Source organism: Acanthopagrus latus, chromosome 14 (assembly GCF_904848185.1).
Source record: "Acanthopagrus latus isolate v.2019 chromosome 14, fAcaLat1.1, whole genome shotgun sequence".
In the NCBI taxonomy this organism is placed as follows: Eukaryota; Metazoa; Chordata; class Actinopteri; order Spariformes; family Sparidae; genus Acanthopagrus; species Acanthopagrus latus.
Window position 1 is genome coordinate 11718250 of NC_051052.1, and position 14251 is coordinate 11732500.

Sequence of the window (14251 nt, forward strand, 5' to 3'; positions counted from 1 at the left end):
GAGCCAACAACACTGTTGCTCCCAGTCTCTTTCATTTATTTACATATAGAGTCAAATCATATACAAATACCCACTGGGACTAGTATTGTCACCAGTGATCTACTCCAGTACATGTTTTTAAGACTGATTTGAGATTCAGCAAATCCCTGCTCATACAAAGACTGTAGACATGCTAATACGTAACCATGTGTCCTTTAAAAACTTCCTGATGATCAGTCACTAACACATTTTAATGAACACAATGTATTTGTGATGAGAGGTAATAACATAAATAAAAATAAAAAAAACAATAGGGTGAAATGATGATGAAAAGTTTGATGGTATCCCTGAAGTCTTTCAGAAAATCTCTTAAGTAGAAAGCTAAGACAAAAACAAGAGTATCATTAAAGGGCCGTTGAACTCCTTGACTAAACAAATAGCTTCAGGTAAGGTAAGGATGAGTTGTGACAGCATTCTGGTTTTGTGCTCCAGTTGAGCAAAGCCTGCAGGCGTTGAACATCAGTCACTACATATGCAAATCATGTTGTGGACTAAACATGCAAAGCGTGCAGCACTCGATCGCGACAGGACCGGGTCGTCCCCAGGTAGCATTGTGATTACAAGCTAAACTTTCAAGCTCTTTTTAACGTTGTCCTTTGTGATACTGTCTTGCAGTGCATGGTCCACCGTGGCTTTATTCAGAGCGTTAGCCTTGTGGTACAGCCCCTGCTTCACACTGAACATCAGGGCCTTGGCCAGCTCTCGGTAGGTCCTGGGAGAGCAGCTCAGTCCTTTGTAGCACTGACAGGTAAACCTCCGGCTCAGAGCTTTCAGGTCCGCTAAGGTGGGTCTCCCGAGGACAAGGTGGCGCTTCTGAACATGCAGGATCCTGAAATTCTCCGGGTTTAGGTGGAGGTAGTGATTGGAGTTGTAGTTTTTTCTGACACAGCGGCCATTCCCTCGACACAGGAAGTTGCCGCAGAGCAGGGCGGCTGCGGTGACATTGGTGATGTAAGGGTTGAGGGTGGAGGAGAGGTAGGATGAGAGGGCTTCACAAGAAGTCTGAAAGAGAGCGGGAAAAGGAACAGGAAGACCAATAAAACAACAGTAAATGTAAGAGAGCTAGGTGAGCTAGATGAACAAATGACACCACTCTCATAGGTATTGGTTGCAAATGAAGCAGATACAATTCTTAGCTTGGCCTAGCATGTAGTAGGAGTAGGAAGCAGCTTCCCTGGCTTTGTCTACCATGTTTAATCTCATTACTTTATCCTGTGCAAAAGCCTAAATTGCAGTTTTACAGTTGGTTTTGTGCCCGATTATTTCTTAAGGAAGTCACAGCTCCCAGCAAGGAAATGATGCAGCACAGTGATAACCTCAGGTTGCTAGAACCACAACCTGTTGTCTTTTTTGGTTTATGTGCAGCTTTAACAAGTGAGCTGTAGCTGGTTAATCACAGAGCTGTAGAGTCGTTGGTAGGCAGGCCAGCGTGCAGGCTGTTTTTCCACTGGAACACTCCCTGAAGATTTCTGAGTCGGAAAGTCAAAGAACCTCACCAACCCCGAGCTAAAAAAGCCAAGATGGCTGCTTCACTCATCAACAGTAAGTTGAAAGCTGTACACTCTAGGATTTATTAGCAATTCTGGCTTATTTCTGTCACTATTGTACAACCAGCTCTGTACAACCTTGATCTGTGTACAACATGGAATGGTGTTTGCACAAAATACTAAAAATGCTTAGTTTTCAGCTGTTTTGCTGGGGTCAACTATCTTGGTTTTCCAACTTGTTGTACTGGAACAACTTGGACATGCGAACTCTCAGGAGATGTTGAAAACATCTGGTTGTGTCTAAGTTTCAGTGATTACCGATGAGATGTGGTGGTCTAAGAGGGTTGAACTTCCCCACTTTATGCTAAGCCAGGTTGAACCAGGCTAAGCTAGGCTAGCGTGCTAGGTCTAGCTGTCTCAGAGTGGTATCAATCTTTCCATCTAATGCTTGCAAATAAGCAAAATGTCAATTTGTCAGACAAGTAAATATAGAAGTTGATAACTGAAGCAATTTGATCAAAATAATAACCTAATGCACCAAATGAAACACAATAAACATATATACTTATATTCAGATTTTACTTTAATCTTTCAGATGGCACCCATTGAAAGTCACTATCATCAAGCTAATCGTGGCTCCCCTGCCGCGAAGTAACTCATCAAGTTGCACAACCACCCAGTCCATCAGTGCGTGTGCCACTGTTGTATTGTCAGTCAGTCTCAGACGAGCTGACTCCTATATTATCTAACACATTGTCTCTGATCCGACCACCTGCCATCAGTGCTGTCTGTCACGTCTTTCAGCGGGCCAGTGGAGGTCTGCAGTGTGATGTTACCTGGTCATCGTAGTCAGCACTGGCCCCCCACAGCACAGCGCCCGACGCTCCCGCTGCTGCACTCTCGCCGATGGTGCTGACCAAGTCTCCCTGAAAGACAGCGGTGGGATGTCACTGAGTGTTTTAATTGTTGTGAGTGACCTAATTTTTGCATTGAAAAATGTAAAGGTGCGGTATGTAAAATTTGGCCACCTGTTGAATTCAATTCTCCAAACAAATGCTGCAATATATCACCAGAGTAACTTCCAACTGCTGCTAACTGTAGCAGCAGTTACCTAGTTGGCTCAGTTTGCCTTTTAGCTAGCAGTCCTATTATCTGATTTGAATATGCCTGCACTGTGAGCTCACAAAGCTAGCACTGGAGCCTTTGACTACTGGGACTAGCTGATTAGCATGCTAACTTTAGTAGACGGCTCTGCAACACAAACGTTTTAAAGTAAAATATTGCGCCATTAAGTGCTCCAAGTGCACAAGAGTATTTTTTACAGTGTGATACTGGTACTTTTACTTAAGTAACGTATCTGAATACTTCCACTACCTCATTATTGCCTATTTACAGATTCACAGAAACCTCACAAGACATTAACACATAAAAAAATCATGTATTTATACATGGAGCACAGACATTTTCACTGTTCTTGTTTCCCCCTAAACACAAGGTAAGAAGAGAGGATAAGGATTACAGGGTTACCACCTGAGAAGTGTGTTGTTACACTAAAGAAACCAAACTCCTTTTTAAAGCTGGACCTCAGGCCAGAAAAACCTCGCTGCTGGGGTGAAGAAGTAACCTAAGATGTATCTAATCTTGTCAAGTGTGTGGTCACTCACTGACGAGTCGTTTCAAAACTGCAACGTGTTTGAGCAGTGGATTTAATTATTGATCCATCTGGTGCACAGTACCATCCAATAATACCTCTCAAACTGCGGGATGTGTGAAACAACTCATACTTTAAATCATTCTCGTTCACCTGGCTGAGGAAGCGCCTGTTCTGGTCGACAAAGACGGGTCGGGTGTAAGCAAACACGGGTGCGGCAACGGCGGTATCGCTCCGCCTGGGCAGGGCAGATACTCTCAAAGCTTCCTGCACACGATTTCTCACCATCATGGCGGCTCTGGGATTGTCTGCTAGCGAGACCTGAGCAAAAAAACGCAAGGAGAAAAATATGTATGAGGAATTTAAACTGTGGAAATATCAGTGGGGGTAACTGTCCAACCAACCTGCAGGTAGACAGAGGGGAAGAGGGCAGTGCTGGACTCCCACAGCCAGAGCAGCTCATCATTCTGCCTCCTCACCTCCTTGGAGCACCGGCCTGTGTAGTGTGGCCTCTCCCAGCCATAATTATAGCAGTTAGGAAACAAGTAGAAGCCCCAGAGATAGTTGGGTCTCATAGCTCTGCCGACTGCCAAGATCCCTGACATGTAACTCCTGGCCGCCTCCTTAAAATGAAGAAAAGATGGAAGAAGAAGAAGGGAGTTATGCATCAATATTTAACAGTCAGAACTATGTGATTTGTTAGTTCTGACCTGGAACTGTTGTTTGGCTTTCTGTATGGCCTGCTGCACTGTGAGGGAGCGGTTTGTGTGCATAACATGGGCCACAGATAAAGTCTGATAGATTCTCTTTGTGCCCCAGTTCCTGTCCCACAGGGGGCGCCATTCCTCCCAGTCTATCACAGCCAAGCCCCGGCTTGTCCTGTAAGGAAGACAGGACAATGGAAGAGTGGTTAAAGATCAGAGTCAAATGTGTCCGATGCATTCAGATGTCAGGTTGACTCACTTTGACGGGATGTAGTAGTTAATATCTGCTCTGGCCTTGTTCATACTGGCTTTCAGGTTACCTCTCTGAGGGATGCCACCATTGAAGTGTGTCCTGCTAGTGAGGTCAACGTGTGGGTAAAGACCCAGTCGGTCTGTGTAGAACAGAGACAGGAACTGGCCCGGGACCTGCGGTAGGAACACAATGTTGTGAATGAACTTGCGAATGTGCCTTGAATTATAATATCCTGTGAAAGAGGCCCTCGTCCTCAGCCCAGTCAACAGAATAATTAAAATGTTGGCAGTTAACGTTTCTGCAGAACACTGATACGGACGCCTTGTGTGTCGTATGTACCATACTGAGATTTCTAAAAGATGTGACGCATATCTCCTTGTGCAACTGTGGTTTGCTGAAAGGTACAGTGCCAACATTTCTTCTCAAAATACCATCTACATTATGTGTGTAAACTCATATATCATATATGTTTTCAGGACCCTCAGAATGACCATATTTCATGTCTGCACCACACCACCACACTGGCACTGCCAGGAATCAGTGGCAGTTGCAGTCGGGGTTGGTGGCAGGTGCACAAATTCCAGGACGGTCACACATGAATCCAAGGCTCATATTCACTGTTTAGGTTCAGGCAGCTTAGGGAAAGGTTGTGATTTCTGTGAACTTGTGTAATGTAAATGAGCTTCTTAGCAGAGATTCAGAAGTGCCAATGAAAATAATTTATATTTTGACTTCCAACAGAAAAACATTCAAATCTTTGCCCTCTAACCTTAGCAGGCGTGGCCACTCCTTTAAAGGGCGAGGTGTCCAGCGAGATGTTGTATCTCTTACACACCAGGTCGGGGATGTTCCAGGTGACAATGAAAGGTTGGTGCTCGAACAGTGGACTTGTGGTGTGGGGAAGAGGGGGAGGCGGGAGTGTCCTGGGCTGACGAGGGTTTGCTGCTTCAGGAGGAGATGTCGAGGTCTTAGGGAGAGGGACGGGTGAAGCTTTTACAAGAAGAGCCGGTGATGTTTGAGAGGTTAAAGGTAAGAAAGTTGTGGAGGAGGTTGCGCTTGAAACAGGAGAGGAAAGCTTGGGTGAAGCAGTTTGAGGAAGAGGGGAAGATTTCAGAAGTAAAGATGAGTTGGAGGAAGGACACGGAGTCATGTTGGACAAATAGCATAGAAGGTTTTCATGCAGAGGGGGTCCAAGGGATGATGGTGGATATTTGAAGGGGTGAGGTAGATATCTTGAGATATTAGGGGTCATTTGTTCTCCCCTAGCTGTGGGTGAGGATGTGAGGAGGACTCTTGTGGATGTTTGGTCGGAGAGTGACGTCGTAGAGGTAGCTGACATGGATTTTGAGGGAGGTGTAATCGAGGCTCCTGACAAAGACGTCAGGTTGACGGTGGAGGTGATCAGCTTTAGGACGGCAGGAGTGGTGGAAGCATTAGAAATGGTTGACATGTTTGTGCTGCCAGCAGGAGCTGTCGGGACAGATAATGAAAGAACGGGGCAGACGGAGATGGTGAGAGCAGGGAGGATGGCGACGGGCAGAGAGGGGAAGATTGATGGGGTGAGCGAGAGGAGCAGCAGCATGCAGCTTCTGCTCTTCTGAGTGACTGAAACCATCCTTTCCCCCGGCTGAAACAAAGCCAAAATCAAACAAAACACAAGCGATCAAACATCTACTCTAACATGTGAATAATATACATATTGGTGGCCAATGGGTGTATTTAGATGCTTATTAGTATCCCAGTTATGGGGATACTAAACACCTTAATGATTTCAGATTCCTTGAAAAGACCTTCCCCGGTTTTCATAAACCTGGATATGCTATTATATGATATTGTTTGTGTGACTACGTTATACGTACATTGAACTTAAATGCTTAGCTGAATACCAAAGTATTTTAAGTCATTTTTCTTCATTCTGCTCAACTATCAGTTCTGGCCAAATATTTAGATATAAATCCAACTTTATAACTCCCCATGATTCTTATCCAAACTCAACAAACACAACTCTCTCTGCTATCTTAACATTCCTAAAACTTTACAATCACAACATGCCAGCTCCAAACTAACTTACAGACTATGTACGTACAGTAATAAAGACACATACCTGCACATGCCGCCAAGTGGAACCACCGCACCATAAGATGTCCTGACTGCAACAGCGAGAAAGAGAGAGTGTCCTTACAATTATGACACTGTCTGATATACAGTAGATGGGGTGGGGGAGAGGCACAGGGGATCCACTCTTCCGTCAGTTGTTTGTCTCGGAAAATAGTCTTGTTTTGATCGCCCAGTGCCAAGTTTGAGTTTTGGAGCAGAGGAGACACACCAGCACACCTAGGTGAGAGGTTGTGGAGCGTGCACTGTCCTCATAGTGACGCCCACTGTGTTGGACGGTGATGGAATGTCACTTGATAGGCCAATGTTTCCTCAAGTACTGTACTGAGGTACAATTGTGAGATACTGATACTATACTTAATGTTTTTACACAACATTACGGAGGCAACTATACTTTTTGATACGCTAACTTTTTTTTAACTTTAGTTACTATTTACTGTATTTTGTAGGTTGCATGCTGCATCAGAGCTGCAGCAGTGCATTTTCAAATTCAGTTGTTTTATTGGCAATCAGATTAAAAACAAAATTCAGTTAGATAACACGGTCAGCCAAGTCAATAATCGGTCGGCCCATAGTATGCAACATATAAATACATATGTCATACTCACATACCAACAAAGTGGTTTGAGAAACTAGGTCAGCCCTGTCAGCCTGGACCCTCAGCAGTGTGCTTTCAGAGCCGACAGAACCACCGAGGGTGCCATATCTACTGCCCTCCACTCAGTCGCCACACATCTGGAAAGAGAGCAGCTACATCAGAACGCTTATTGTTGATTTCAGCTCTTTCACTTTAACAGAGTGATATTCCAACATGATACTTTTGATATGACATGATATCCGTACTGTTTACAACACTGGAGAAAGGCATCAACCTACTGTTTTGACTGCTCTAATTACGGCAATGGAGGCTGTTTAAGCAAATGGCAAAGCAAATTTCAGATCTGGAAAATAATTGCATAATGTGCTATCAATCAGCGGAGTCCTCACATTCTCCCCCAGCAGTGAGGAGACAGGAAAGTTTGTCACCTAGGTGGCGAGAGTGGAGTGTTATGGCATTAATAACAGCACTTCTCTCTTCTGCGAGAACGTAATTGTCCAAAAAATCGACGTGTGACACACACACAAGTTTACAGACGAAAATAACTAAAACAACACTAATAATAGGACTGCCACCTCCTTGTTACATGTAATTCTACACTGTAGGAGATACGTGGTGCGTTGGACTGTTTATCCGGGTAGAGTTTATGTGTCTAGTCAGAGACATAATACCAAATGGTGGTGGTTCTTTCGCGAGTTAGTGACACACTGAGAACACTGGGACATTGACCTTTGACCCTACGCCTTGTTTTTAGAAAGGTGGTGTACAAGATTATGTATATGAAGGAGGGAAAAAAAAGGGGTTTTCTCATGACAACAGTTTGAAAATGTGTTCAGTGTTAGTGACTTACAGTCTGACTCTCCCTTGATACATTACATCCAAACACTAGGGGTTTATTTTTACGTCTTTATGATAATAAACCTGTTCAAATTGTTCAAATTTGAAAAAGGTTTTGGTAATGGTAGTCTAAATAAAAGACCTGCAAATGCTGTACCAGATTAGCTCAGATTAGTGCATATTACATAAAATTAGATTAGATTAGATTAGATTAGATTAGATTAGATTAGATTAGATTAGATTAGATTAGATTAGATAACGGCATTACTTTCTGCAGCTCAGTAAGACCAGGAGTTAGGCAACAAAAGACCTGAATACTTGTTTTGGTTAACCACACATTTAAATAAATTTGTCAGGACAGAACAAAGAACATTTAAAGGGGTGCTATGTAACGATTGGAAACAATTTACTCTTTAAATTTAAAGCAACAGTTGTTAGTTTTATCTTAGACATGGAGTTCACTAGCAGACTACTAACAACTAACAACTGTTTTAGAGCACAACACAGAATTTCCAAAGAGCCCATTTAATGCAACATTACATTCATATATTCTTACCGTTTCTGTCTTTAGCCACCCTGCAATCAGTTGACAGATCAGATCTCTAGCTGATCAGGTTTGGCTCACACTGAGGCTGCATGATATGGTAAAAGAAAATCATATGGCAATAATGCAGCACGATTCACAATTTGGTGGAAATAATAATTTTTGGATCCTGATTTTTCATTTTGACCCCCCCCCCCAAAAAAAGCTTCTGTGCTTGGAATGCGATTTCACTGCCATTTATTGTGTAGCCCTAGTTCACGCTTTTACACAAAAACAAAAAAGGCAAATGAGATTTCCTCATAGGCGTGCATAGTTGGTCTTGGTCAAAGAATTTGGCTCGGCACAGAGCTTGAAAGGAAGCCATAACCTCCTGTCTGCTAATGCTTTGCATGGGCTTCATTGTTTTCCTCCCAAACGATGACAGCGCAGCTTCCATTGTTAAGACAGAAGCAAACCTTGTTGTCCCGCTTGTATTACGAGGCTGCGTCATGCACAAGAGCGCAGGATGGGTTTTGGCATACTTGTTGGGCAAATGTAATTTGACACAGTAACCAACGTGCTGAGTGCACTGTTCGGCATCAGCAACGTGTCTTCCAGTGTAACGCCGCCATCTTGTGGTTAAACTGTAGCGATGGCGCAGCAGTTTCAACAGATGCAGGTTGTAGTCATCTCTCCCTTTAGTGTTTTAGTGTTAACAGTTATTTGAATAAACAGAGTCACGCAAATGAGGAGCACACCAGTTATGAAAACACAACATCTCAGATTAAATGCTATTATTTAGTTTAGGAGATGGTGTAGTCCAGTGTTCTGACCGTCTTGCTGATAGTCTTGTAAATCCTCAGATTTATCTTATGACCCCAGGTTGGATCCCAAATGTTTTTTCGTTGAATCACTATGTATGTATGCATTTGTTTGTGTGTGTGTGTGTGTGTGTGTGTGTGTGTGTGTGTGTGTGTGTGTGTGTGTGTGTGCCAACAAAACGCCTCTTTGGGCACACCACAATACTTGCCTGTTTGAATATATTTCTGTCAGTGTGACCCCATCGTCATGTGTCCGATCAAAAATCCCAGATCGTGGAGCAAGCTGGGTTGGATGTGGAAAGGCCAACTCCATTAAATATTCATCCGGCAGCCTGTAGGGGATGTCATCCTCCAGAATTTCAAAATATAATATTCATGTTGTCTCCTTCGCTGCCTCTCCTGTAACCTCAATCTTCTTTTGTTGTGGAAAAGTGGGTCAAACGAATATTTCACAAGGGTAGCCCCAGAGGGTGTGTCTGCCCCGCTGCACATAACCTCCCAAACACATCCAGCTCTATACCACCTAAACAAGGCGGCCAACTATTCCTTAAATACACTTTCACATAAGCACGTATGGAACAGAAGAAACATGTGGAGGCATACTTAAAGGGACAGTCCCCACTAAAATCAGAAATCCATATTTTACCTCTTACCTGTAGTGCTGCAAATCCATCTGGATTGTTTCGGTGTGAGTTGCTGAGTTTTGGAGCTATCATCTGTAAACATGTCTGCTTGTGCTCAAATGTAATGGAACTGGATGGCACTCAGCTTTGTCTTTTTCCAGCGATCGTGACCTGGTTTCTCAAAATAATCCACATACCTAGTTGTGAGCAGTTTCTGCTTCATCTACCCATGGTTGAGAGTCTAGTTAACAAAGCTAATTTTGTACTTATGGACCTTCTATGCAGTGAAAAAACAAAAGAAGAAAAAGAGTTAAGCTAAGTTCACTCCACCTGCCTTCACCTACAAAACTAATACTTTCAAGCAAAGAGGATGTCAATGTCATTTCAAGAGACGAGCTTGGCCACTTATGACTGATGACCGTGACCATGATTTCATGCTTCCCGTCCTCCCTCCTCAGTCCACCTGACTGTTTCATCACGGGCTGTCGTTTCCCGACGCCCAGGCTGCAGCCTCCTACTAACGCCTGTTATTGTAACTGCAATTAAACCGTTGCAAGTAAAGAAACTAGTATATTTTCAATACACCCGCTCAACAAGCCTAAACATGTAAACACCTACACTGCACATTTTAAAAGTCGACTTGATACAGACAGGAAACAGATAACTGATAACCAATTATCGAGTGAAGTAGATTATTAGATTTTCAACTTAAAATGATTTTACTTTACATCTTAATTTTTAGGTAATTGCTTTCTTCAACTTTTCAAAAGTCAGATTTTAAAGTGTCAATCTGCTCTGTCTGCAGTCACAGTCACGGCGCACCAGATCTCTGAATTGTCACAAACGAGCCAAAACTCAAGCTGTCTGTATGTATTCAGTTCTTTTTAGCTGAGTTTATAATGTTTCTTAAAATTTCACAGATTTTTGTCAACTGCTGCTGGCTGGGACAAACCGGACTATCCTTCGCCAACAGTAGATACCTGCAGATAGTGAATCACCTCAGCAGAGGGAGGAGGACAGATACTGACTGATGACTGTATATCCTTCATTCACTTTGTGCTGTGATGTCAGGACAAATATTTATGTCACATTAGAAGTCAAATAGAATCAAATGAATTTCATTTTATATCGCCAAAAATCACAATCACTTTGCTCTGTGGACTTTACAGTCTGTACAGTGAATGACATCCTCTGTCCTTAGACCCTCGATTTAAGTGAGGAAAACTTTCAACGGGGGAAAAAGGTGGAAGAAACGTTTATTTGTTTACAGTGAGATATTACTATGGTAAAATATCTATGGTGACCTTGCTGTTGTGAGCATCAGTGTCACTACTCAAGAAACTACATTTAGTTGATTGATTATATAAATAAGCTCCAGTTCTGTTGTCAATATAAAAGTTGTTTTTTTGTTTTTTTAAATCATTATTTTTTTTCATGAAGAAGAACTGATTAGATATTTGCTTTTTGGCTGCACACACAAATACATGCGATGAGAAGATTGTTTTTTCTGGGTTGAGGTCAGAGTTTAGTACAAAAAAAAGTCTATGGATTATCTTGATAGACAGGGTCATACTTTCTGTAAAGAGACATTGCTGTCTACTTTTTCAAATGTATTTTTTGGCCCTTGGAGCACCACAATCCGTGCGCTGTCTAGTTCCACTTTATTGGAGGGGAAGTCAGACATCTATGGCCTACATATCCAAAACCCCAACCAGTCCTGCCAAAGCAAGCCAGATAGATAAATAGTGCTAAAGTTAAAAGGAAAAATAAGATTTTGTTTATTATTATTTTGGGGTGAACTGTCCCTTTAAACCCACATTCACATGTACTGAGAAGCCTCCCCCTGCTCATGGTCACACCTCACACATTCTTGTTGGCAGTGCTCAGAACTGTCAGTTGGGTGTCTTACACATGCAGCAGTATCTGTTCTCAGTTCACTTCTCTCGTTGTTGTGTGAGTAAGAGCATACCGAGCACTATTAAGCTGTCGGCATCACTGCGTCTCCATGAATAGACCATCTGTGTCCTTCTCATTACGTCGATGGATGAGCGCTTCACTTCCATATTTACATAATTGGCTACTTACGTTGTGACAGCAGCTTGGGAAATTTGGGTTTCATGCACCGGACTAGAAGTTGAGAAAGGGGACGTTTAGGAGCCATTTTAATTACCTAAAAGGAAACTGAGAGCATCTCAGTTCACTTGAATTCACTGTAAAGTTCACTGGCGTCAGGGGTTGTGTACCGTGGTGATCCAAAGTATTTAAAAATTACAGAAAAAATGCTCACATTCTCTCACTATTGTTATCATTCCTCTCTGTGTGTCTGCATCCACTGCTCCAAAAGGCCTTTTTTTTCATGTTTCTGCATGAGGTTTTCCTATTTTTCAGGGTGAGTCATCTTTTGACATTTCCGGACCTCACCACAGAAAGGCTAGGTGGGGAAGTGCTGCGAGTTACCCAAGGTGTTTCTCTGCCAGTCGGTCAGGTTTTTCAAGTTTGACAAAACTCTGCTGAACTGCAGGGAATTAGGTTGAACCAGGTGGAAGTAAATGGAGGAAGGTGTCAAAGAGCATGTACAGGTACTGGTTGAGTTTATGCTCAAATTCAGGGTTTTGTTTTAGGAAGATTTAAAAGCACTGAAATAAGTTAGAATATGCCAAAAACAGAAAGATTTGTCGGTTGGAGTAGGAAGGTGCCATTTTATCTATACCTCCAAATTTTCCCTTAAATATGTGAGTTTGGCAACCTTATACAATAGTTTTACATCCTTTTGTGTCAAGAAACACATCCATTTTATCGTACTGTCAAGTGCAGCAGCACTGTATTCCCCCTCTGTCTGCAACATTTGGTTTCAGCTCCTGTCTCTTTAAGACCCCCTTCTTCTGAATACCCTGCTCTGCTCTGATTCGTCAGCTCACACATGCCTGAGACTACGCCGCACACTGTGTTCCAGGTCGGTCCTGTTGTGTTTTACTTTCCAGTTAGCTTCACTTTCACCTTGAATATAGGCATAAATTATGCAAATGTGTGACATGGTGACATGATGATGTCAAGAAGTCATGGAATGAAAGGCAGGACTTCTGACGAGGCGTTTCAGGAGCAGTGTTTCCTGTGGGGGAGAGGAGCTCCCATTGGCGGAGACTTTGTGCTTTTTTACATGGCAAATTAAGATGCAGATTTTGTTTTGCAACATGGGCAGTACATTTTGAGAAAACAGGCTCTGACATATTCCTTCTTAACTGTGCAGGAATTAGGGAATAACCCTGCACGCACTGTGTTTCCAATGTGAAAAGATGCATTTGTGTCATTAACAACAGGTGTTACTGGTGACATTTGATGCTGTCACCTCTCAGCACTCTGCAGGAACTTTCTCTAACCCCCATACTGACCCGGCGAGAGAGGGATAAATGCCCTGAGACCCATATGATCACATGAGCATACAGAATGTTCATGTTTACATGGAAACAAGCGGATGTAGGCATACGCAAACACACACAGGAAGAAAAATGTAACGTCTAATTAAGTTGACTGACAGCCTGGCTACAATTTTAATGAAATTTGTCCTTGAATAATTTAGCGCCAGGTGACATTTCACACCCGTCTCATGAGCTGCGTTCAGATTATCTGGCAGGTAAGAACATTTACACTGATATAAACGTGTGCAGTGATTAAACATGGACTGCAAAAAAGTGATGTTTCGAAGGTGCCGTATGTAGTTTCGGAGAGGAAATATAGCGCCCCTTAAATCTAAACTCTACATGGATTACGGAGATGTCATGAGTGTGTTTACATTTTGTGCCAACTGTGAAATATATCAGACTCAAACGGCTTGTAATTTGGGTCATGAAGATTATGGAAGAGCTTATTTCAAGTCGAGCTCTGCGTGACTCTATGCAAATCAAAAATCCCTTTATTCATGGACTCCAAAGAAATATAACTAGAAATTTGACTTTATGATGTCTGCAACAGGCATATCTAATTTATTATATAACCTGTTTCTGTGCAAATTCATGCACATGATATAATAAGCAAATAAAAGTGATTTCGATTCTGATTACAAGCACTAGTTTCGATTCAGGACTGTGCAAGAATTTAGTATAAAAAGTGTCAAAATTGGGAATCACTTCAGGTCTTTTCTCTGTGTCACTGCTCGAAGACGGCGAACAACCCCATTTACAAGCCTGACTGAGCATGTTGCAGAATTACAAGCACCCGTAGGCTTATCATTAAAAATAAATATGAGCTATGTGTGCTCCCCTTGTTCAAGGCTACTTATAAAAAAAAAACCTCTAAATATGTCTAATTGTTAAGTGATGTTTATTAAATGCCTGGCAAGGAAAGGCAGGAATATTTTAACGATGCGCAGCATGTCAACAAGGACAGGGGTGTTCTATTCTGTGGTTTCAGTAAACTGAGGAGGCTTCTGGAGAAACACGCTGAAATGTACACTATGAAGCATATGTCTCAGCCCCGAGGCCCTGCATAGTAACTGGAGCAGCCTTAATTCAGCTTCACTTTATGTATAGCCTATTTATGGTTTATTGCAATGAAAGGGAGAGACCTGTTTATTGTCCCAGAAACGGTGCAGTTCAAGAGGGCA

The 14251-nt window shown here is 42.5% G+C and overlaps 1 protein-coding gene across 2 annotated transcripts; it reads right to left on the reverse strand.

The window, feature by feature from the left end:
* LOC119032604 (hyaluronidase-1-like) lies at positions 1-8371 on the reverse strand. Of its 2 annotated transcripts, none has more exons than XM_037122006.1 (10): positions 8241-8371; positions 6862-6984; positions 6239-6284; positions 4904-5761; positions 4141-4307; positions 3888-4056; positions 3582-3800; positions 3331-3498; positions 2363-2452; positions 1-1041 (listed from the first exon to the last, which is right to left on the reverse strand). In XM_037122006.1, the coding sequence occupies exons 4-10, from the start codon at positions 5747-5749 to the stop codon at positions 604-606; spliced, it is 2097 nt and encodes a 698-aa protein (XP_036977901.1). In that variant the 5' UTR covers positions 5750-5761; positions 6239-6284; positions 6862-6984; positions 8241-8371; the 3' UTR covers positions 1-603. The 2 variants fall into 2 exon arrangements, with proteins under 2 accessions (XP_036977901.1, XP_036977903.1); XM_037122008.1 differs by having other exon boundaries at positions 6858-6984.
* Positions 8372-14251: the final 5880 nt, after the last annotated feature.

Bases quoted from the DNA above. Each gene is read 5' to 3' on its own strand.
- LOC119032604 (XM_037122006.1), bottom strand. From the start codon at position 5,749: ATGGTTTCAGTCACTCAGAAGAGCAGAAGCTGCATGCTGCTGCTCCTC. The intron at 4,308-4,903 runs GTTAGAGGGCAA...TTCCTACCGCAG, and splicing joins GAGTGGCCACGCCTGCTAAG to GTCCCGGGCCAGTTCCTGTC. The intron at 3,499-3,581 runs GTTGGTTGGACA...TTTTTTGCTCAG, and splicing joins TCCCCTCTGTCTACCTGCAG to GTCTCGCTAGCAGACAATCC.